This window comes from Esox lucius, chromosome 7 (assembly GCF_011004845.1).
Source record: "Esox lucius isolate fEsoLuc1 chromosome 7, fEsoLuc1.pri, whole genome shotgun sequence".
Taxonomy (NCBI): domain Eukaryota; kingdom Metazoa; phylum Chordata; class Actinopteri; order Esociformes; family Esocidae; genus Esox; species Esox lucius.
In genome coordinates this window covers 18,426,422-18,450,623 of record NC_047575.1, presented here as the reverse complement: position 1 = coordinate 18,450,623, position 24,202 = coordinate 18,426,422, and the positions used below count along the sequence as shown (strand labels likewise).

The window sequence follows — 24,202 nt, the reverse complement described above, 5'->3', positions numbered from 1 at the left end:
AGATTGTAGAGTCAGAATTTGACGTAAACAGAATGAGAACATGGATCCATCATGCCTTGTTACCACTGTGCAGGCTGGTGGTGGTGTAATGGTGTGGGGGATGTTTTCTTGGCCAAATGTGATTAGTAAATACATCCTCCAGTCAGTATTGAACACGTTTCAACAGGCAGGAAAAAGATCACATAATATTCAGCTACCACGTGTTTCAAATACTTTTTTAATGTATGGTTCAATACCACAAAGTAGTATCACTTTCAAAAATGAGTCCTTCAAATAATAACAACAAACCATTGTGCTGCTTAATGTAAAGTTAGCTAGCTACTTTAGCTAACCAGTCTACTGCGGATTTAAAGAACCCGCTGAGTGGAGAAGAAGAGGGTGGACAGTGGCAGAGCCGGATTTAGAGTTGGAATCTTTTAGAAAGGATATTCTGATGCCTTGTACATTTATCAATATATCTGCTTATAGGAACATCACTGAAAGACATACGATGGCTCTATCAATCAAGGTCAACCACGACTACATATAAAACTGACTTGTAGTGCAATCGATACATCATGGGGTCTTTGCCTGGATTCTCGCTCTTCAATACACACAGTCAATGTGCTTTCTGGTGGCAAAGATTTAATCTAGATCCTCCTGGCCAATTATGCGTGAGACACAGCTTACTGCTCTAGAAATCTCTCAGACACTAAACTATACATACTACCTTAAGTCCATCCAAGGAGAAGTGCCCATTAAAAATTGCAAACTGGTTTTTGCTTTGTGATTATGGGGTGTGTGTAGAATGTTGATTCTATTTCTTTTCATCCATTTTAGAATAAGGCTGTAATGTAACAAAATGTGGAAAAAGGGGTCTGAATACTTTCCAAATGCACATGCACGTGTTCTCATCTATTTGCACAAATATGCACGCACAAATATAGGTATACACATGAAAGCATATATTTGCGTAACATGCATTGTGCAAGCTCATGTGCCTGAAAGAGAGAAAAAGAGGAAGTGTCTGTATATGTGGTTTTGTGTGAGTGAAGAGAAATTGTGCAAGAATTTACAATTAAGTCTCCAGGTAGCATGTTGTTTTCACAACCACGCTGCTGATGAAAATAATAATAACAAAAATGCAAAACAATAAATACAATCCAAAACACTTTTCTTTACTCAGCCGTCAGTTGTGCCTTAAAACCTCAGCTGCAGGCCTAATCATTGGCTTTTATTTTTGCTGTCAGAAGCACAAAGGAAGAAGTTTATATCTATAAACAGGGTTGGGTAGGTTACTTTCTAAATGTAATCAGTTACAGTTACCTGTCCACATTTGTAATCAGTAAGATTACTTTTTAACTTTCTGATTACTTTTAGATTACTTTCATATTAAAGAGGCATTAGAAAACAAATAGGAATAACCTATAACCAGTTGAACACCTTTTGCCGGATCAATCAATGCTAGAGTTTAAATAGCTGGCCAAAATCGTAATTTGCATTTTACCTTAAAGGTTTTGTACAGCGGTGGAGAGTGCCTGCCTCAAGTGGAGGAGTTTAAGTATCTAGGGGACTTGTTCACGAGTGAGGGAAGGATGGAACGGGAGATTGACAGACGGATTGGTGCAGCTTCTGCAGTAATGCGGTCGATGTATTGGTCTGTCGTGGTGAGGAAAGAGCTGAGCCGCAAGGCGAAGCTCTCGATTTACCGGTCAATTTACGTTCCTACTCTCACCTATGGTCATGAGCTTTGGGTCAAGAACATAACAGACTGTAATACAAATAAAACATTATAAATAATCAAAGAAACGTTGAAAAAAAAATGAACAAATAGGGTCATGAAAATGCTACCAAGTGTAATATTGGCAAATGTTAACATTTATAAACTATAAGGTATCTCACTAGCAAATTCTACAAACACCAGCAGTTGCAGTCGGATATGCTCTTTCCTCTTCAGTACGACAGGCTACTGGTTTGGTTGTATAATTTGAGTAGTGGGTGATTTCGGACACAGCCCTTGTTTGCCACCGTTCTATCCCATAATCGGTCGAGTAAATATGTGGCATCTCAGGCTGCAACCAGAAATACCATATAAACGGCGAAAGATGCCGTGGCATGTCAGGAAAAATTGTTGGCATCTCAACCTGCCACCGGCATCTCAACCTGCCACCGGCATCTCAACCTGCCACTATAAATGCCACTGCCAACGGGGAAGATGCCGTGGCATCTCAACATGCCACTAAAAATGCCACTGCTAACGGGGAAGATGCCGTGGCATCTCAACATGCCACTAAAAATGTCACTGCTAACTCAACCTGCCACTAAAAATGCCACTGCTAACGGGGAAGATGCTGTGGTATCTCAACATGCCACTAAAAATGTCACTGCTAACAGGGAAGATGCCGTGGCATCTCAACCTGCCACCGGAAATGCCACTGCGAGCTCCCGATGCCTCAAATTGAGCTAGCTGTCCACCAACCCCAGGCACGCGAATGCACGTTTGCAATCTTGAACATCCGCACACAAATACATTTTACCAGCGATAGATTTTCAAAACGCAAATTAAAGAAAGGAACTGTGATCATACACCAGCACTCTTAGCTTTAAGTCAATGTCGTCAGCAGCCAATGACCACCAATGGATAAAATATTTTGAGATACAAACAAAGCAAACTGAATCACATGACCTACCTGTATGGACGGAGTTGAGGTGGTTGCGTAAAATGCAAATCATCATCCTTCGGCAGAGTGCTTCTAAAACACACATTTTGCCCTTAATTATCGTGATTAATTCCATTTAATGTTTTATCTTGAAGGCAGCCCCATGTTACAGCAATCTAACAAATAGTTGCCTAATCTTCAAAAACCTTTCCTTTCTGATTTGTTCAGTGCAACTCTTGGCTGTGTTGTTCGGTGCATTTGACAAATAACCTTGAAACTTGAAAAATATATAACACGAGGTAGGCCTATGCGTATCATTGTTCTGAGAAAGATGCGTCAATTAGATAACAAAATCACATTTAAATGGGTCGGCAAATATTATCGTAGATACACTGTTTTTACCAATTAAACTAGCACTTCATCAGTCACTAAACTGGTTATGCGCGTCCAACTTTGCGCACATGTTGATCACACACACAACTGAGGCGCTCAATTGTTATTTTGGTTCAAATAACGATATTTTTAAAACATTAAATAAAAAATCGAGCATGCAACGTGTCATAATTATTCTTTTTCAATTGAAGTAACCCAAAAGTAATTTTTTCCCCAAAAGTATCTGTAATCCGATTACAATATTTTATGTTTTCTTGTAATCTGTTACTCCCCAACTCTGTCTACAAATGTATAGTCTGACAACGTCAGAGCTAATGAGATTGGTAAAATATCAATTTTACTAGTGTTTGTGCTAGTGCTGCCAAACAACAATACACAATTACTGTCACCAGTCGTATCACCGTCAAAATCGTTTTTTAGGGTGGAACGTTTTAAGTTTATTGGCTAAAAATGTCAATTAAGCTATTGCTGACATCTTCACAATTGTATTTTGTTTATTCTGTGTTCCGTAGTTATGGACCCAACAGCTTTGACCCCATCTAAAACTAAAGTCTGTGTTCATTACTCTAGCATCGACGGTTGGAGGTGACACTGCTTCCGACGAGGTCATTATGCTCATATTGTAATGATAGTGTCAGGTCCTAATGGAGTTATAGAACCAATATTCAACTCTGATGCTGGAGTTTGCGCGGTTTTTAATGGATAGGCCTTTATTAAACCCTTGGCCACAGTGTAAAAGTCTCCCTCTGAGTTTTGTCAGCAACGTACATCTCTATGAAGGACACTGAGCAAGTGTGTAGGGCATAGAGGCTGTGTTGGGATTTGCAGGCATTTTTCTTCCATCTGCTCATGAGGTGTAATGGTTGTTGAGGCATGGACACAAGGGCAGGGAGAATGGAAGATGTTTAATAAAATAACTTGAATTATAACAAAAGAAACACTACACAACCAAAACAGAAGGGATATGCCAAACAAAGACCAACAAGATACAGGTACTAGATACAGGTAATAGGAACAGTGATTAGGGTGATAAACAACAAAACAAGTGTCAGTGACCCCAACGAGGGAGACAGGGCATTGGATCTCACTGGCACAGCAAGCCTACTGTGCCAGGTGACACAATGAGCTTTGAAGAAGCTTTGCTTAGGAGTAATATTATATAGTTCTTGTTCATATTCTGTAATTTCGTTTTCTGTTGTAGCTGTGTGGGTAAAACATGGTCCTCATTGTTATATGGTAAGCCTGGCAGTTGTAATCAATTATCTATTTCATTTTCATGTGACAGTAATTATGAGTGATGAACTTGCCATTTCAGTTCACTTGCTGTAACATTCAGTGAGATACACTGCGCTCCATAAATATTTGGATAGTAAAGTCAAAATTTCTTATTTTTTATGTATGATGCGTGGTTACAGATCAGATCATCACCTTTTGTGACAGGGTGCCATCATTCATCTGCCTTAAACTAAATTGTCTTTGAAATAGAGCTACTCTGCCACTGGGTGGCATTGTGTCCTCATCATGCATGTTAAAAACGGATGTTAGTCCACAGCCTCCAATACAATTAAAAACATCCATGTTAAAGTCCAACATTACAATCCTTTACAACTAGTTTTGGATACTATTGTTCTCATCTGTCATCATTATCTGAAATGATGAAGAACATAAAACAAACGTTATCTGGAAGGTTTGCCAGTCATTTAGCTATGATGTGGTTAGACCACCTAATCATTACTGTCAGGGCTGCCCTACCAAGTTCCTGGAGATCTACTGTCCTGTAGGTTTTTTCTTCAACCCCTTTTGTGACTAACCTGATTAAGCTTTTCATCCAGCAAATTTTTTGAATCAGGTGTACTAAATTAGAGTTGGAGAGAGAACCTACAGGACAGTAGATCTCCAGGAACAGGGTTGGGCAGTCCTGATGTAAGTAATTTAGCACGCATTCTTATCCAGTATGAGTGACTGCATGATCAGTATCCCCCTATGATAATTGAACAAACAACACTGGTGTTGTATGCACTATGTTTTTATCAAATGAGCTACAATTAACACAAACACAAAACATAATTGCCAAACACAGGGTAGAATCAATTATAAATGAAAAATTATATAATAATTAAAAATATTTTTTTTAATTCAAATTACCATTGAGGTACTACTTGCACTGTTTTTGCCATCTAGCTGGTCCTATTGCAAAAGGATACCACAGCAGTGGTTTATATACATTTTCCTTGTTAAATTTCAGGAAATCACCTAATTAGTACCTCATTAAGTAAAATGAGGTGTGCATGTGTTGGAATGTAACAGACACGGGAATGGATTGGCTACCATACATGTAGAGATGCTGATTTAAAAAAAATTAGGAGTGGTCTCTTAATTTTTTCCAGAGCTGTATGCATCCACAGTATACATCCACGCTGTTGAATACATCCAGAGTACGATATAAACATCCACAATATACAGTTGCACTGTTGAATACATCCAGTGAATAGCACTGATAATCTCGTTATCATGGCACCTGTCAGTGTGCCATGATATTAGGCAGCAAGTTAACATTCTGTCCTCAAAGTTGATGTGTTAGAAGCAGGAAAAATGGGCAAGTGTAAGGATCTGAGCGACTTTGACAAGGGACACATTTTGATGGCTAGACAACTGGGTCAGAGCATCTCCAAAACTGCAGCCCTTGTTGAGTGTTCCTGGTCTGCAGTGGTCAGTACCTGTCAAAAGTGGTCCAAGGAAGGAAAAGCGGTGAACCGGCATCAGGGTCATGGGCGGCCAAGGCTCACTGATGCACGTGGGGAGTGAAGGCTGGCCCGTGTGTTCCGATCCAACAGACGAGCTACTGTGGTTCAAATTGTTGAAAAGGTTAAAGCTGATACTGATAGAAAGGTATCAGGACACTCAGTGCATCGCACTTTGTTGCGTATGGAGCTGCGTAGCCGCAAACCAGTCAGGGTACCCATGCTGAACCCTGTCATTGCCGAAAGCGTCAACAATGGGCACATGAGCATCAGAACTGGACCACGGAGCAATGGACGAAGATAGCCTGGTCTGATGAATCATGTTTTCTTTTACATCACGTGGATGGCCGGGTGAATGCGTGTCACTTATCGGGAGAACGCATGGCACCAGGATGCACTATGGGAAGAAGGCAGTGTGATACTTCGGGCAATGTTCAGCTGGAAAACCTTGGGTCCTGCCATTCATGTGGATATTACTTTGACATATTCCACCGAGCATTGTTGTAGACTATGTGTACCCTTTCATGGCAGCAGTATTCCCTGATGGCATTGGCCTCTTTCAGCAGGATAATGCGCCCCGCCACAAAGCAAAAAATTGTTCAGTAATGGTTTGAGGAACACAACAACGAGTTCAATGTGTTGACTTGGCCTCTAAATTCTCCAGATCTCAATCCAATCGAGTATCTGTGGGATGTGCTGGACAAACAGGTCCGATCCATGGAGGCCCCACCTCGCAACTTACAAGACTGAAAGGATCTGCTGCTAATGTCTTTGTGCCAGATACCACAGCACACCTTCAGAGGTCTAGTGAAGTCCATGCCTCGAAGGTTCAGGGCTGTTTTGGCGGCAAAAGGGGGACCTACACAATATTAGGCAGGTGGCCTCTGAGCCTGGGTCCTCTCTAGGTTTCTTCCTAAATTTCGGCCTTCTTAGGGAGTTTTTCCTAGCCACTGAAATTCAACACTACTATTGTTTGCTCCTTGGGGTTTAAGGCCTGGTGTTTTTGTAAAAGCACTTTGTGAAAACTGCTGTTGTAAAAAGGGCTTTATAAATACATTTGATTGATTGATTGGTCAAAATGTTATGGCTGATATGTGTATTTAATAGTAAAATGGTAATGTAAGTTTTGTTGTGAAAAAAAATATGTGCCAACTGTTAACTGTACAGATAATCAGTTTTGTAGCTGTGACTTAATCAGTTTTGTAATTGTGAAAGAGAATGTATAATTACTTCTATAATTACAAAAAACATTTGGAATAATCTAGCTTTACTTTTCAGAATAAATGTAACAACAATCACAAATTGGTAACTTGGTAACATATTTGCAATCATGCAACTAATTCTGGGAAAAATAAACACAGTATATTCATAGCTGATTTCAGAAGAACAGGTGAAAAAAATTCCATTTTGGAATCAGAGTATAAATTGTCAATAATGTACAATAGTACTGTATGCATTAAATGATAAAAGGATGGATTGAGGTAGTAAACAATGGCATAAAAAGACAAAATATTAACTGCATTATCCCTTTGAAACACATTGAAACATATAATACTACATCTTTTGACCTAATGGACATTTTAAACATGTGCAGTTTTAATAGATTTCAACAGCGGAAAATATTGAGACGTCAAAGTGTCATGAAAAACAAAAAACAGTATGTCTGTAACAAATGCAGCATCGCAATATTTTTCATCCAGAAAATCCCATTTGATAGTGGTCATGGTATACCATTCTATGAGAGCAGCATTTCTTTATATACAATATTTTAAAGCAACTTATTCCTAAATATGAATTTATTAATCAAAGAAATGTGTTTTATAAAGCCTCTTTTACACCAGCATTTGCAATGTTTTACATCAGCAAAATGTAATATATACACTCCTCAAAGAAATGAAGGGAACACTTCAATCACACAATGGGGTTCGATGATGGAAATATATTAATGATCAAAATCTTTACTGTACATTGTGTAATTCATTGAGAACAAATTGACCTAACAACAGTCATTGGATTCAAACTGAACACACTCTGGCCACATGAGGCCGGGAATTGTCCTGCCCCAGGAGGAACCCAGGGCCCACTGCACAAGCGTAAGGACTGACAATAGGTCTGAGGATTTCATCCTGGAACCTAACAGCAGTCAGAGTACCGTTGGCTAGCACGTGGAGGTCTGTACAACCCTCCAAGTATATGCCTCTAAAAGACCATCACTGACCTACCGCCAAACCGGTCATGCTGGATGATGCTGCAGGCAGCACAACATTCACTATGGTGTCTCCAGACTCCTGTTATCTCCTCCATGCTCTTGAGACTGTACTGGGAGACACAGCAAACCTTGCGACGGCACATTTGGATGTGCCATCCTGGAGGAGCTGGACTACGTGTGCAACCTGAGTGACAAGGACAAAACGCAAACTAGAGAAGAATCAGTCAGGAAGGATAAGGAGAGAACAATTGTCTGTGGCCACCACCTGCAAAACCAATCTCTTTTTAGGGGGATGTCTTGTCGTTACCTCTTCACTGCACCTGTTGTCACTTTCATTTGCACCAAAACAGGTGACATTGATTCACAATAGCTTATGCTTCCTAACTGGACAGATTGATATCCGTGAAGTTTAATGGACTTTGTATTATACTCTGATGATTGCCTGTTCCCTTAATTTTTTTGAATAGCGTAGATGTGCAGTGGCTGGAGAAACTCCCTAGTAGATTTGTAACCAAGAAGAAACCTAGAGAGGAGCTGAGCTCTGAAAGTTGGCCAGTCGTTCATGTATAAACCGCTGGCAAAAAAAGTGAGTACACCCCTAAGTGAAAATGTCCATATTGGGCCCAAAATTTCAATATTTTGTGTGGCCACCATTATTTTCCAGCACTATCTTAACCCTCTTGGGTATGGAGTTCACCAGAGCTTCACAGGTTGCCACTACAGTCCTCTTCCACTCCTCCATGACGACATCACAGAGTATGTGGACGTTAGAGACGTTGCGCTCCTCCACATTCCGTTTGAGGATGCGCCACAGATGCTCAATTGGCTTTAGGTCTGGAGACATGTTTGGCCAGTCCATCACCTTTACCCTCAGCATCTTTAGCAAGGCAGTGGTCATCTTGGAGGTGTGTTTGGAGTCGTTATCATGTTGGAATACTGCCCGGTTGCTCATCAAGGCAGTTCTTGTACCTCTCCTTAAAGCAACTCGCACCTCTCCCTTATATGTACATCAGTTTACTACGGCACTAATGTAGTTGGACAACTTTTTGTGATTCTAAAAATAGGTAGGGGGTAAAGAAAAATGCATTATTTCAAGTAAAAATATTATAGGACTAAAACTTTACTGAAAAGTCTATTGAGTACATCATTGCTTTTTCCTATGAAATAGTGAATATTTAGACTACCTCTTACTTCCATAATGTGCATAGCAGATTGTCCAACCACAAAGTGGTGGATTCTTTGTTCTTTTTCGCTGGACTTTTGGTTCTTGCCAGGATTCTGTTGCTAATATATAAAATACTTGTAGGATTTATGTGACATGTGGCTCATGAAATTCCCTCAAAAGCATTTTTAAGCCAGACACAGTTTATCTGCAGCACATTCACATGTGCAGCTCTGTTTAGAAAATATTATTTTCTATGGGTCTTACAAGTGCAGTGTTTTTAGATGAGCAGAAGAGGGTGTCTCCTCTCTGTAACCTCGATTTCTATTACTCTGTAAACACATATGTGCAGTACCCGCTCACATCCATTATCCACTTTCTCTCTCTTTCTCACTTTCTCTCTCACACACTCTCTCAATCTCTCTCACTTTGTCAGTCCCACACAATTTACACAGACCCACACACATTTACAGACAAGCGTACACACACCCCACCCCCTCCTTCCCTCGCTCTCTCCCTCTCCTCTTGTCTGTCAGTGTGATCAATGGCTTGACTTCCTCCTTTTGGTACCGCTCTAGGCTGTATACAAGAACAGAGGACCCGCCTGGTGCTGCTCTCAGTTTCACAGCAGCAGCCAGCAGTGCGTGAAGACAATTATATCTAGAAAACACGCTGAAATCCCTCTGCAGTCAAGATGAGTGCAGGGGATGTAGTCTGCACCGGCTGGCTCATCAAATCTCCCCCTGAAAAGAAGCTGAAGAGATACGTGAGTAGGGGAACATGCTGGGAAGGCGGTTGGATTCTGTGCTATTGTGATGCGTTTTACCAAAGCAGTAGTAGCATCAGTTCCTGCTGCAGAGCAAGTGTGTTTATGTGTGTCGGGGTGGGGGGGGGGTCTCAGTCATCAATCCCCACTGATCCGAACTGCAAAAGATACTGTTGTTTTCTTTTCTGAAATGAAGCATTCAGGTGCATTTACAATCAACATCATGTACAATATGTAGCTTCTATGAAGTGTTTTCATACAACCTGTGTCATCCTCCTCATTTTCATGTGGTGGCCATTAAATACTGTTGTGTAGCGCACGCGGTTATAACTGCTGGTTGTGCTCATTTGCATTATTAATGCACTGTGAATACAAAATGTTGATGTCCATCAGTAAATGATAACTTGTTTTAACTGAACAGAACTGCTTATCAACATCATGCTACACATTTTTAATTGTTTAGAATTTGGTGCGTTCATAATCTATGTTCATATTTTTCTCATAATGTGAATAGTAAATCAAGTATACTAAATGCTAACATGTCTGTATCAGCATGTTTGGGAAGACATGAACTGGGTCAAGTGCCTCGCATGGCAATCTGCAGTGTTTCTGTAGGGGTCATGTGAGAGTGTTGTTGTGTAGGGAGGAAAGGGGGAGGCCACCCATTCTGGGATGTGTGTTGAGACTGTTGGCCTCTCATTCTGTGAAATCTGGGTGTGTATTGCAAAACATGGGAAGTACTGCCAATGCCAAGCTCTACAAAATGACCCGTCAGGCAGAAATGACCAGGCTTTATGATGGCTGTTTGCACTTCCTCTATGGAGGAGAGAGGAAGACTTTTCTGAAAACTAGCTCAGAGAATGGGGGCAGTGGTAATTCACTGAAGGGAGAGTCAGTTGGTATAAAACAGTTCAAGGGCTTTGTGGAGGAGTCAGGACACAGACAAACAGGAAGGACATGGTTTTCCGTTGCAAAGACCAGACTAGCCATACACAATACCAAAGTGTGTGGGCATGCGTTGGGCTCATCACTCTCTGCACATAGAAATTGAAGGCCCAGATCAACTAGCTCTTAGAAACATTGATGATCAGACTCTGATAACAAGAAAGTGTAATTTACTGACATTGTAAATTAACAACTACTTCACTACTAATATTACTAGAGACCTGTGCTGAAAATGGAATAAATACAATTCATTAGTAAGGCTAAACAAATTAAAGGATATGTCAGGTTAAATTCTCGAATTTTCACCTAAATAACATAATAGTGTAACATCTACAAATCATATAATTTGTAAACATTTTCCAAATTAAAAAACACTTTAATAGAGTAGAGAGTTTATTTTCCAGCAGAGTTCAGTAAAGCTATTAACACCCACAACAAGTGTTTTAAAGAAAGATCTAGTGTGAGTGTATTTCCAATTGGTGCTGTTACTTATTCTCACACTATACATTTTAAATGTGCTTTGAATTTCAGATAATGTAAAATTATGCCCAGCCCTACACCATGTCTCTGTCCTCTTACAGTAGCTGCACTGTGTGATGCAAATTAGGATGTATGAGTCGTCCCTTGTTTATGGTTGATTTGAATATTGAGTCTGATCACAACAAGCCAGAATGTTTATTACAAACCAAGCTAACAAATGATCTGAGCATGTTTCTTACTCTCTGAAAAGATCATCACAACAAGTTTGTTGCCACTAAGGCAAATAGTGCTGGCTCCACAAGAAGTAAAACCAAATGTTATTTTTGATGCCATGTTGTTTGACCAAATGTCCTTAACTACCAATTCATTGGCGATCCCTGTCAATATAATTCAGACAAGTTCAATAGTGCATGAATCACCTGAATAATGAATTTGAGGCATTGGTATAAAAACATACAAATCCAAAAATGGTGGAATTGGAAATATCAAAATGATTCATGGGTGAAGTTTGAAAAACAGATATAGTATGGTCCCTGTCGTAAATATTTGACTGTTAGTCTCTAGATGGTCATAATGACTCTTAACCCATGTGAGTGATCATCAGGTTGTCATTGTGATCATGACCAAAATGTTAACAATACATTCAGTTAGGCTTACTCCTTCCGTATCAAAATGAAGAGAGACAACTAAGCAATTCCTATGGCAACACATGAAAACAAGACCACATCTATAGCAATGAGTATCCATACTGACGTGGAAAACCTCTGCAGTAAAAGAGGTTCCATTCTTAATCTTCACCAATACATTAGTGACCAACCCTGGGTGCAGTACAAATAGCTTTTTGTTTGTGTCAGACATTCTTTTCTACATAGAATGAACTTCCTCTTCTCAGCACTTCTGGGAAACGTTGTTGTCAGTTCCTCACAACAACCATACCAAAAGCAAGAAAAAGGGTGTGGTCTATGTTTGAGGTAAATTGCATTTGTGGAACTGAGTTTGAAGAGCCGTATTACATTTTCCATAAGTACACATGCATGTCCCACAATGAAATATGTGTGACATAAGCTGATTGACAACAGTTAGAATGCGTGGAGTCTGGGATAAAGGAAATGCTTTGTCAAAAAAAAATCTTCCGTTACTGTCAAGAGACATAAAAATAGTTTATAAACATATTATAAACCATGTTCGCATTGTTCACTGGTGGTTATATGATAAAATATTAAATACACATCGATAGAGAACCTAATATAACCTAAAAAGTAACCAGATATTTAAGGTAACTTACCAACTATGCATGCAGACTAATTCTATTTAATGAATTTATCTACTGTATTGGTACATGCAACCCTACTTTATTTTAATATGTGTAGTTCCCTTCCCCTAGACATGGAGGAGACGGTGGTTTGTTCTTCGAAGAGGACGTATGAGTGGGAACCCAGATGTGTTGGAGTACTATCGAAACAAGACCTCGAAGAAGCCCATCCGCATCATTGACCTGAAAGAGTGTGAGGTTCACATGCAGATGGAGCAGCGCCTGGTTAAAAGGGAGTTTGAGAACCAACCCCTCTTCATTATTAAGACATTGTCTCGAATTTTCTACCTGGTGGCCAAGACTGAGGAAGAGATGAACAGTTGGGTCAGTCAGATCAGGGAGATCTGTCACTTTGGACCTTTGGATGATGGGACAGGTAAGGAACATGCACAGTGACACCGTTCACCGTTCTGTATTTCCTTTAAGGGGTTAAAATTAAGAGACCACTGCAAATGGATCCCTTCGGTACCTCACTCAAAACTTTCCTTTTCAACTTTTTTGGAAAGGAAAGAAAAAAGTGCAGTGGTCTCTTAATTTTTTCCGGAGCTCTATGTGAAAGTTTTATTTAACCCTCACATAACTTTTAATTTTTTTTACAAAGAATAAGAGCAGGACTGTATTCTTTGACTAGGTATTTTTCTATTTGAAACACAGACCCAAATTCATTAGAACTCTACACAAGTTCAACCAGGGTGATGCTTGAACACTTTGACACCAGGTTCTCTTGACTTCATTTCTTATTAACTCCATACTAGTGGAGAGCTATGCATAAGAGCTGACAGTTGGACCATTTAGTTAAACATTGTTGTCTGTGAGGAGCAGATAGCGCAGACTACATCACCAGACAAAGAGAAGAGATTGTGACAAAATCCTGGCTTAGACATTACTAGAAAAGATAACTCCTAAACTTGATTATTCAGTACACAGTCGGACATACAGATGTGCAGACACACGCTTGTGAGTGTGCACACATGCATGTATGCATGCCTGCACTCACACACACACACACACACATACACACACACACACACCACACACACACACGCATATACAGATTAACCTAAAAAAATACAATAGATACTGACACAATTATTAATTAATTCAAAGTTTTGTAAAAGTTTTGTTTTGTAAAAACTGTTTGAAGTTTCATGGACTGAAACATTATCAAGATAAGGTTTTGCCATAAGTATACTTTATGCATGTAATATTTAGGAATTGTTGGTGTAGTCTTAAGAAATAAAATACACAGTAGTTTACAGCATATATTATATCTTCTCAGCATATATTCTGTACCTTGCAGAAACTCTTTATTACTTGGGGGAAAACGCCACCCTTAATGGGAAATCTGTATTTTCATAAGATGGTTATTCCAATATCCCAAGGCAAAAAAGTATGTATAACATTTATTACAGTTCTAAATAACTTTTGATGAACCGTGGGAAAGTATTAAGTTAAAACATTGAATCTATAATACTGAGCAATTCATTCAATATCATTGCCAATTGGTAGGCATATTATATTAGATGTTAAAATATGCTCAGTAAATTAACTATTAAACAAAAAACTTCTTATATTAGGCTATATCTTGAACTTTTGTAAAATTTCAGCACATTCTTCTATTATTATTTTGTTATATTTTACCCCAAGCTACCCTACTCCAATTACCTCAGTTACAGAAAGCCCAGCACAACTAATTGCCAGTAATTAATTTATATTATGATTAAGCAACTTCTGACTGATAAGAACATGGATGTTTCCCCTCAGATCTTAATCATATAGCTCTCACACTCCTGTCAGCATGCTCTCACTGCTAAACCAGGTTAACAAAAAATTAGTAGTTATACATTTGTTCCTGTAGTTGGAGTGTGACTTTCCTCAAATATTCTCAGAGTACTAAAACACACAACTAAAGTATGCATGCATGTGCAGAACCACATACAGAACGTGGTTTTGAAAAGAGAATACTTTTACATTTTTCATATTTATTTTCGTTCTTATGTTTTTGTTGCTGGTGAGATAATGTTTATCTTACACGTGTCACATGACTTTTGGTTAGCAGGGAGGTTGCTCAGTCTCAACAGCTACATGGTAAAGGACATTAAATTGTTCCGCTGCCATCTACTGGAGAACACAGACAACTACATCTCAGAGATTTCCATCTGACTAACCAAATGTCTGCAACATTATCCTGAGGCAGCACAGAACTAATTTAGAAACTATGAATTTATTTTCTCATTCTCTCCCTCCATCAACTTCTCCTCATCTGTCTGTCTCTTAGAATCAGAGGAAGGTTTCTCACAAACCCCAACCTCCCAGCAGCCGTCACCCGCTCTCTCCCAAAATATGTCATTCATTTCTAACCATGACTTCGTGGCTATTGCTAACAGCAGAGTGGAGATTTCCAGCCAGATAGAATCTCACCGTCCACTGGATTACCTCTTCCTTTCACAGTGTGAAACAGGAAGATTTAGCATCTCTAGGTATGTAGTCTACACCTCTCAAATTGACGCCATATCCACACCACACATTGCTTTAATGACGATGAACAATACGCACTTACCCTTTTCTTTCTTTTATAGATGTGACAGCTTTTCAAACTCTGAGAGATCTCTTGAACAGACTTCATCGGACGCTACTACAGAAGATGTCTTCTCTTCACCTCTTGGCACGGACCCTTCTCTATCTCCTTTTCCTGACATTGGATTATCTCCATGCCCCTTTCCCCACATAAGGACCCTTGACCCCCCGTTCAGTGCCCCTTGTGCCCCTGCTTCATCTTCCTCCCCTCCTCGAACTCTCCACCATACACCCAACGTCTTCCAGTTTGACAAGCCATATTCTTCTACTGTATTGGAGGCAACTTCTGATGGAATAACTCCACCTCCTCTGCCCCCTAAGCCTACTCACCTTTCAGAGTATCTCAGTAATGAGGGCTTTCATGGGCCTTTGGGTGTTGGGAAGTGGATTACAGGCCAACCTTCACTCATCCCTCGGAGGATCTCTTTGTCAGGCCTGCCAGACCAATCTAGAAAAGGTATAGTACAATAGCAGATTATTACAGTCCAGGCCCTTCATACCGGGTTCTGTATTCCATATGCACATCAATAAAATATATGTAAAATACAGTACAGTAAGCAAATCTTTCTAACTGACCAACCATGATTGCAACCACAGAGTATGCCTGGTGTAATTTGTTCCATTACATAACATAACAGTCCTCATCAGTGATATTTCTGTCTTAACTAGGAGACATTGAGGGAAGTGCGCTGAGGAGCAGAAACAAAAGGCTCAGTCTTAATTTGGTGAGAACACATCTGCTTACACAACTGATGGGATCTGATAGGCATTATTAATAGTACAATATGTTTTGCGCATACTATTTTTAGACAGGTAACAATGTGGAGAGAATGTGATCGTTCTTTAATATAAAAAAAATGCTATATGATGTAATTGTAACTTATTATGTAATTACAGGCCACTCTAAATTTTCCTGGTGTTGTTGTATTTTTGCAGCCATATTTTATTGCTACTCCAAACTACCAGGAAGACTCATACGTGCCCATGGCTTCTCCAACTGTTTGTGCTGATGAAGATTTATCGGACGGCTACATCCCTATGAGCCCCACTCCAATCAGCTTCCTCAAGGCTAATGGCATAACAGATGCCCCTCTTGCTCCCTCCCTTCTTACCACTGCAGGTCTACATGGAGATTTAGAACCACCTCCAGTTGACAGGAATCTCAAACCACGAAGGAGAGGTAATGTACAATACTGGTAAAACGTGTTTCCAAACTTTTAAGTGGTACTGTATTTCATCTGTGCTCCAGCAGTGGGTCGGATAATCCGTAAAGGAAGCTGTAAAGAATGCTTCAATAGTTATTTGACTCAACTCACCATGTTGTTTCTGTGGTTCACAGCACGGCCTCCACCACTTGACCTGAGGGACCTGTCTACTATAAGAGAATGTCCAACTCTGATCAGAACCATGACAGACCCAGGGTGAGACAGAAATATACTGGAACTCTCTGTCCAATCAATGAATAATAATGAAGGAATAAAGAGGAAAAACTAAATAAATAAATGCATGTTTGTTTTCGTAGAAATGTACTAGTCCTGGAGAGAAGACAACGAAGTCTTGGAATTAAAGAAGAACAAGAAGCCAACATCATTCCAGCAGTAAAGTTGCCTTCTATATTTACATCATAAACAGTTATTTGTTTACAAAAAAGTAAGAGTCATTTCATACAGCTGTGAGAAAACATTTGTTAAACCTTTTGAATTACCTGCATAGCTGCGGAAATGGCTCCCAAAAATATCAGATCTTCATCTTAACAATAGATTTAAAAAAATGTCTGCTTTAGCATGTTGCCTTTATACCTACCTGTCAAACATAAATTGAATTGGCTGGAACCTATATGATATCATAATTTCAATAATATAATTTCAGAAGATCTCAGGAGAAGAGGCACATAAAGCTAGAACTAGATCTGCCTCAGGGCCTGAACTGCTTGCAAGTATTGGGGTAACAATACATTTGAATGTGTATCAGAAAGTTCTATAGGAGAATATCAGGGAAACAGTCCATCACCTGAAGCTTAAAAAAGTTGGGTCATGCAGCATGACAATGATCCTAAACAGAAAAACAAATAAAAAACAGATGCAGGTTTGTGTTATGCAGGTTTGTGTTATGCAGGTTTGTGTTATGCAGGTTTATGTTATGCAGGTTTATGTTATGCAGGTTTATGTTATGCAGGTTTATGGAAGCCCTGAACCGGAAGTGTTTTTTTGGGGCTGCATGTTTAAGTTGAAATAACAAGATTAACTTAGAGATGCTGCAGCAAACATTTTCGGATTCATTGATATGCAAAGCATCTCATGCATCTGACTTTTTTTTCAGAAAGTAGATGGTTGTATTCCTTTCATTTTTATCAAGTGTTGGCAGTAACATCTAGGATCTAGCATTTACAGCAAATCCTGAATTTGTTCTCTATAGCAGATAACTCTCAATGATGTTCTATAGCTGATACTTTCCTTGTTCAAAACTAATGCTTGAATTTGTATTTTTTGGTTTCAAAATACAGCCTACATCAACAGATCAGATAATAAAAAATTTAAGGAATACAACCATCCACTTTCTGAAAATGAAGACAGAAGCATGAAATGCTTTGCATATCAGTGAATCTGAGAATTTATTTATCTTGAAATACAAACTTTTTTGCTGCTGCATCTCTTATCTCGTTATAACTGAAACTCAGAAAATATAAAACCTTTTATCTTGTTATTTTGCGATACTACCTTGTTATTTCAATGTTATCTCGTTATGATGAAATACTCGAAATAATAAGATAAAGTAAAAGATACAGCACCAAAAATAGGGCTTCTGCACAGGTTTGATCAGCAACTGAAAAATGCATTTGCTTGAGGTAACTGCAGAGAAAATAAGTTCTACCAGTTACTAAAAATGTATGCAAGGACTGTATACAAGGAAACTGTGGATTTGCGTTCAACACCACTTTCATAGAATTTCTACAATACAAACTTTCCAAGCTGAATGTGTCTGACTCGATCCATAAGTGGATCACTGACTTTTTGAACAACAGGACACAACCTGGATATGCACATTTCAGACAATATTTAGCCCTATACACTGTAGCGCTGCAAGGATGCAATCAACCCTTCTCTACTCACTCTCAACAACTGTATCTCGGAAAATGCATCCATCAAGCTGCCTAAGTTTGCAGATGACACGACTTTTGGCAGTCTCATTGCTGACGTAGATCCATCCATGTACCGTGGAGAGGTCAAAATAACCTGGAACTTAACACAGTTTACTACCTCAGTCCTTGATACTGTAGTGTGGTAGTATTGTACAATCTATAAAAAACATAATCAGAAGCTCACTGCTAAGCCCTCCAATCCTGTTCACTGATCCAAAACGGTGGGCAGGAGGGCAGTACAGGCCAATAATGGCCAAAAGATCCTGCCACCAGAACAGTTTCCTTCCCCATGCTATGGCCCTCAGCAACCAACCATCTGTTCCAAAGAGACTATGATAACCAAATAGAGCCAACTCTCTGCAGATTTATTTTTAACACATTAATTCTGCAAACCTCCCATTCCACCACATTCCTCCCATCCCACCACACATGTGATCTGGGGATTGTACTGGTCATTGGCATAATATTTGTCACATCCTATTGGATGTATCCATAGGAAAATGGGTAGACTGTGGCCATAAGGGGTGCACATGTCATTACTCCGCCAGCCAGTAACTTGCGAAAGGATGTATCCATGGATTCTTGCATTGTCTGCCAATTACTGTTGAAGAAGAAATTGAAATTCATCAAATTGGGTGACATTTTTCCAATATTCAGTAATCCAGTTTTGGTGACCATTTGCCCAGTGTACCCTCATTCTCCTGTTCTTGATGGACAGGATTGGAACACATGGTCTTCTGCCGCTGTAGCCCATCCATTTCATGGTTTAACAGGTTGTGTGTTCAGAAATGTCCTTCTGCATACAGTACCACTGTTGTAAAGAGTGGTTATTTGAGTATTTGTAGCATTTGTGTTAGCTTGAATAAGTCTGGCTATTCTCCTTTGACCTCTCTCATTATCCAGACCTTTTCACCTACAGAACCTCTGCTGGATCCACCACATCTGGCACAAACAATCATGCCAAAGTCAAAGTTGATTAGATCACATGTCTTCCCCATTCTAATGTTTGGTTGAACAATAACTAAACTACTTGACCATGTCTGGATGTTTTATATTGAGCTGCAGTTATTTGCTGTTTGGTTAATTGCTGTAACAAGCATGTACCCCAATAAACTGGTCACTGAGTGTAATATTAAAAGACAACATTTTAATTGAGCTTCAATTTCAGGAATCAAGGCACCTGTTATTTGCTGCAAATGATGTAGCCAACCAGCCATGGCTTAGACGATCAAACCTTGACTACCTTTCACTGGATTTCAATTCGGCATCCCCCTCTCCTGTGCAAAAGGTAAGCTAGATTGAACAGACAGAGGCCTAAGGGTGGAAATAGGTGGATCTCCAAAGAAAGACACGGAATCCTTGAAAACCATTAACAAGCTTTGGAATTAACATGACAACTATTAAAGATCTTAAATGTACAGTCAACATCCATTCTAGTATTTGGGGGCTTTTTACAATCCTTTCAACAGTACCATGACTTGGTCTCTGCATGCTTTACTGATACACCTAATAGTAGACAGATGATGTCATACATACAGTCCATTATTGCTACTAGACCCAATTTATTTGAAGAATTTGGCAATCATTGTTGCATAACTCTTATCGTTCACTATCATGTTCACTCTCTCCAATAGAACATGTTTATATCTAGGCAACAAGTCTTTGTGCAACTCCATATACACATTCTGTATGTGACATTTTGTTGAAGTGCTACTTCTGATTTGACTCAAATGTACGAAATCATTTCAAATGATTGGTAACCAGGGTACGGACTGATTTCAACAGTATTTGAACCAAAATATATCGTTCAAAGGTTTGCAGTCACTTAGAAATGTCTTTGTTTTGAAAGAAAAGCACATTTCTTGTTCATTAAAACCATTATGTTGTAATTGGCTATTCGGTTTGATAATATGCTCAGAATGGCCAGAAAAAAATGAACTTTCTTCTGAAACGTCTATTCTTGATCTGAGAAATTAAGGCAATTCCATGCCAGAAATTGCCAAGAAACTGAAGATCTCATACAGCAATGTGTAGTACTCCCTTCACGGAATAGAGCTCTAACCAGAATAGAAAGATGAGTGGGTGGACCCACTTTTCTTCAAAAAACAAGGACATTTCTAAGTAGCCCCAAACATTTGAACGGTAGTGTATATCGCATGTAGCATGCATTTTTTGGGTTATTCCAACTGGATGTAATAGCCCAGAAGCAAACACAATAGTATATTTGGGAATGTTATGTTATGTTATGTATGTTAACGATTAAATAGCACTTGCAGGGTCTAGCTGTGACCATCTCCATGGTAATGAAACAGGCAGCTGCATTCTGAGACAATAAAATGCATTGAAAGGAATACTAATGGATAGAAAAGACATATGAGTATTTTATGGAATGGAAAGAAGTGTAATATTTGTAAGACAGGTGGTTCTATTCTGCATACAGGTTTTGATTCAATGAAGTTATGAATGTACTGTACACCCTATCTGCTGTCATATCTTCCAGAAGCCCTTCCTTGCTGATGAACACAGGGTGGACTATGTGCAAGTGGATGAGAAGAAGACTCAGGCCCTGCAGAACACTAAGATGGAGTGGAAAGATGTCCGGCAGTCTAAAGTTTAAGTCAGAAAGATATGTTTTATTATGGAAATCATCAATACTTTTCACATCACAAAAAGTGGAGCAAGTATATATAAAAATGTCTTTAAAAATCTGGTCTGTCATGAGATGGTAACTCAATTCAAAGTTCCTTTCAAGCCCAAATAAAAGCATTTTGAAATGTATCATATATAAATATCTATGAAAGAAGCAAGTAGAAAGTGTAATCACTGTTTTGTAGTTTGAGGTATTGAAATGTAAAAATACCACATCAAATGTTACACTGTGAACATCCTCTTACTGTCACAATTGTTTGTAAATTAAATGTTACTAGATGAAAAAGACAGAGGACATAACATTGCTTGTAGCTCATTATGTTGGTGAAAAAATATTGTATGGATTTCCAATACAGAGGAATTATGTATTAAGAAGAACAAGTCTTTAGTTTTTAAGTGTGAATAAACTAAATTAACATTTGTCTAAATACAGATGTACATATGTTGAGCTTGAGTCCTAAAGACAAAATATTGTATACAGCACTGCATTTGTCCAGCACCTTAAATGTATTATCATTATATGAAGTTCGGATGACTTGAATTGGCATCATTCAGAGAACCAATTGTAACAGGATGAATCTCAGAACTGATCTTTTGTAACAGTATTCTGTTATTAATGTGTAACAGAAGGTACCCATAACAAACCAGTATACATCTCAATTGTACATTCTACAGCAGAAAGCACAAATCACTCAGTGTAACCAAACTACATTTGGTGGAGAACAGGGTTAGCAAATGTTGGAAAATTCTTACCGTTTTAAATGTTTCTTAAGATTAAGTTAAACACATTATTTCATCACAGGCGGTACAATCTTCAGGTTGTGAGTGTTGTTTTGATGTATGCTTTCATTTGTCCATGTATGTAATATATGCAAAGATGCACATCCAAGAATGTTTCATGCTTTAATAAAACACTTTCTTACATTTCTTTCTATTTAGACATCCCAAGCTATAGTAGACCATTACAACTAGAAGGCAACCATGTCTTAGCACTTCCCTTACTAGCCAGCTAGAGCCCATATTAAAATTATACTGTACTATACCCTGAAATTGATGTTTCAAACAATAATTTGATTTCTCCCATATGGGACAGTTTGATGTCTTTGGGACAGATACATGGGAGACTTAATCATGACGTAAAAGAACACAAAACTACTACATTTCAAAATCGATAAATATTTAATGTTTGCAGAACAGTTTATCCAGCCTATGCAACAGTTTGCATCAGAGAACAACTAAAGCAAACATATTGTACAGGAAATACATCAAGAAAATTTAGATTCAGGTGTTATATAACGTTTTAGTTTTTTGGTTGATGCAGACACAATTCAGTCATTTGTTTTATAGGTATATATGTACAGATTCTAGAGTACACATGAAGTTACAATTAAGGTGATAAGAGACAAAATATGCATTGCATAACAAATAAGTGTTTTTGCAGTTGTATTGGGCTCAATTCAAAAAGTTAAAAGATAACCTTGGCGGTATTACAAACATTGAAATATGCAGAACCTAAGTTAGTAGGAAGGCATCAACAATTTACTAACAATTGCGCCAACAGTTGATGCCTTCTCACCAAGTTGCTTACCTATTGTCCTGTAGCCCATCCCAGCCTTGTGCAGGTCTACAATTTTATCCCTGATGTCCTTACACAGCTCTCTGGTCTTGGCCATTGTGGAGAGGTTGGAGTCTGTTTGATTGAGTGTGTGGACAGGTGTCTTTTATACAGGTAACAAGTTCAAACAGGTGCAGTTAATACAGGTAATGAGGGGAGAACAAGAGGGCTTCTTAAAGAAAAACTAACAGGTCTGTGAGAGACGGAATTCTTACTGGTTGATAGGTGATCAAATACTTATGTCATGCAATTAAATGTAAATTAATTACTTAAAAATCATACAATGTGATGTTCTGGATTTTTATTTTAGATTCCGTCACTCACAGTTGAAGTACCTATGATAAAAAATTACAGACTTCTACATGCTTTGTAAGAGGGAAAACCTGCAAAATCGGCAGTGTATCAAATACTTGTTCTCCTCACTGTATATACACTCACCTAAAGGATTATTAGGAACACCATACTAATACTATGTTTGACCCCCTTTCACCTTCAGAACTGCCTTAATTCTACGTGGCATTGATTCAACAAGGTGCTGAAAGCATTCTTTAGAAATGTTGGCCCATATTGATAAGATAGCATCTTGCAGTTGATGGAGATTTGTGGGATGTACATCCAGGGCACGAAGCTCCCGTTCCACCACATCCCAAAGATGCTCTTTTGGGTTGAGATCTGGTGACTGTGGGGGCCATTTCAGTACAGTGAACTCATTGTCATGTTCAAGAAACCAATTTGAAATGATTTGAGCTTTGTGACATGGTGCATTATCCTGCTGGAAGTAGCCATCAGAGGATGGGTACATGGTGGTCATAAAGGGATGGACATGGTCAGAAACAATGCTCAGGTAGGCCGTGGCATTTAAACGATGCCCAATTGGCACTAAGGGGCCTAAAGTGTGCCAAGAAAACATCCCCCACACCATTACACCACCACTGACATTCAGTTTGGAGTTTGTCTTGACCAGGACCACACCCCTAAATGCATTGAAGCAACTGCCATGTGATTGGTTCATTAGATAATTGCATTAAGGAGAAATTGAACAGGTGTTCCTAATACTCCTTTAGGTGAGTGTATATATATTTCTACCATAAATAACAACAGTTTGAGTATTTGACAAAACTCTATCTAGTCTCATCTTACTACAAAACCTTTTCCCACCACGCGGCTGGGTCCAGACGTGCCTTCAGATGTTAGTTTTTGAGTCTCCCATACAGGCCAGTGTTATTCAGAGTTTTTTATATGGTTGACAGATGCACCAATACTCAACATGCAGCCACTGAACTTCGTAGATCATTCATAGTGATTGATCACACCTTTGTCACTTCACTCACAAGTGTCCCTCTTGTTTGGCCACCAAGTTGTGAAGCAGCTTCCATTTCTTGACCATTTGTCACTGGGATATCCAAACACTTGGATAATATTTTGTACACTTTCCCTAATCTATGTATTTTTATAACTTTTTAATCAAACTTCTGTCTTACTTCTCTTTCAGATTCACAGTCTGACCAATTCACAGCTCTTTTTTTAGGAAATGTGACAGCAGCTTGGTTCAGGTGAAGCCAATGTTAAGGTCAT

General features: G+C 38.9%; 1 protein-coding gene across 2 annotated transcripts; it reads left to right on the top strand.

Moving 5' to 3' along the window:
• Positions 1-9,664: 9,664 nt before the first annotated feature.
• On the top strand, positions 9,665-21,936 carry gab3 (GRB2 associated binding protein 3). Of its 2 annotated transcripts, none has more exons than XM_010902032.4 (10): positions 9,665-9,910; positions 12,720-13,023; positions 14,926-15,127; positions 15,227-15,681; positions 15,894-15,949; positions 16,161-16,404; positions 16,564-16,645; positions 16,747-16,822; positions 19,532-19,651; positions 20,864-21,936. In XM_010902032.4, the coding sequence occupies exons 1-10, from the start codon at positions 9,839-9,841 to the stop codon at positions 20,978-20,980; spliced, it is 1,728 nt and encodes a 575-aa protein (XP_010900334.1). In that variant the 5' UTR covers positions 9,665-9,838; the 3' UTR covers positions 20,981-21,936. The 2 variants fall into 2 exon arrangements, with proteins under 2 accessions (XP_010900334.1, XP_019903412.1); XM_020047853.3 differs by having other exon boundaries at positions 9,838-9,910; positions 12,706-13,023.
• Positions 21,937-24,202: the final 2,266 nt, after the last annotated feature.

Excerpts from the sequence above, each read along its gene's own strand:
- gab3 (XM_010902032.4), top strand. The coding sequence starts at position 9,839 with ATGAGTGCAGGGGATGTAGTCTGCACCGGCTGGCTCATCAAATCTCCC. Across the intron at positions 13,024-14,925 it reads ACCTTTGGATGATGGGACAG|AATCAGAGGAAGGTTTCTCA; the intron begins GTAAGGAACATG and ends TCTGTCTCTTAG. Across the intron at positions 16,405-16,563 it reads TCTCAAACCACGAAGGAGAG|CACGGCCTCCACCACTTGAC; the intron begins GTAATGTACAAT and ends TGTGGTTCACAG.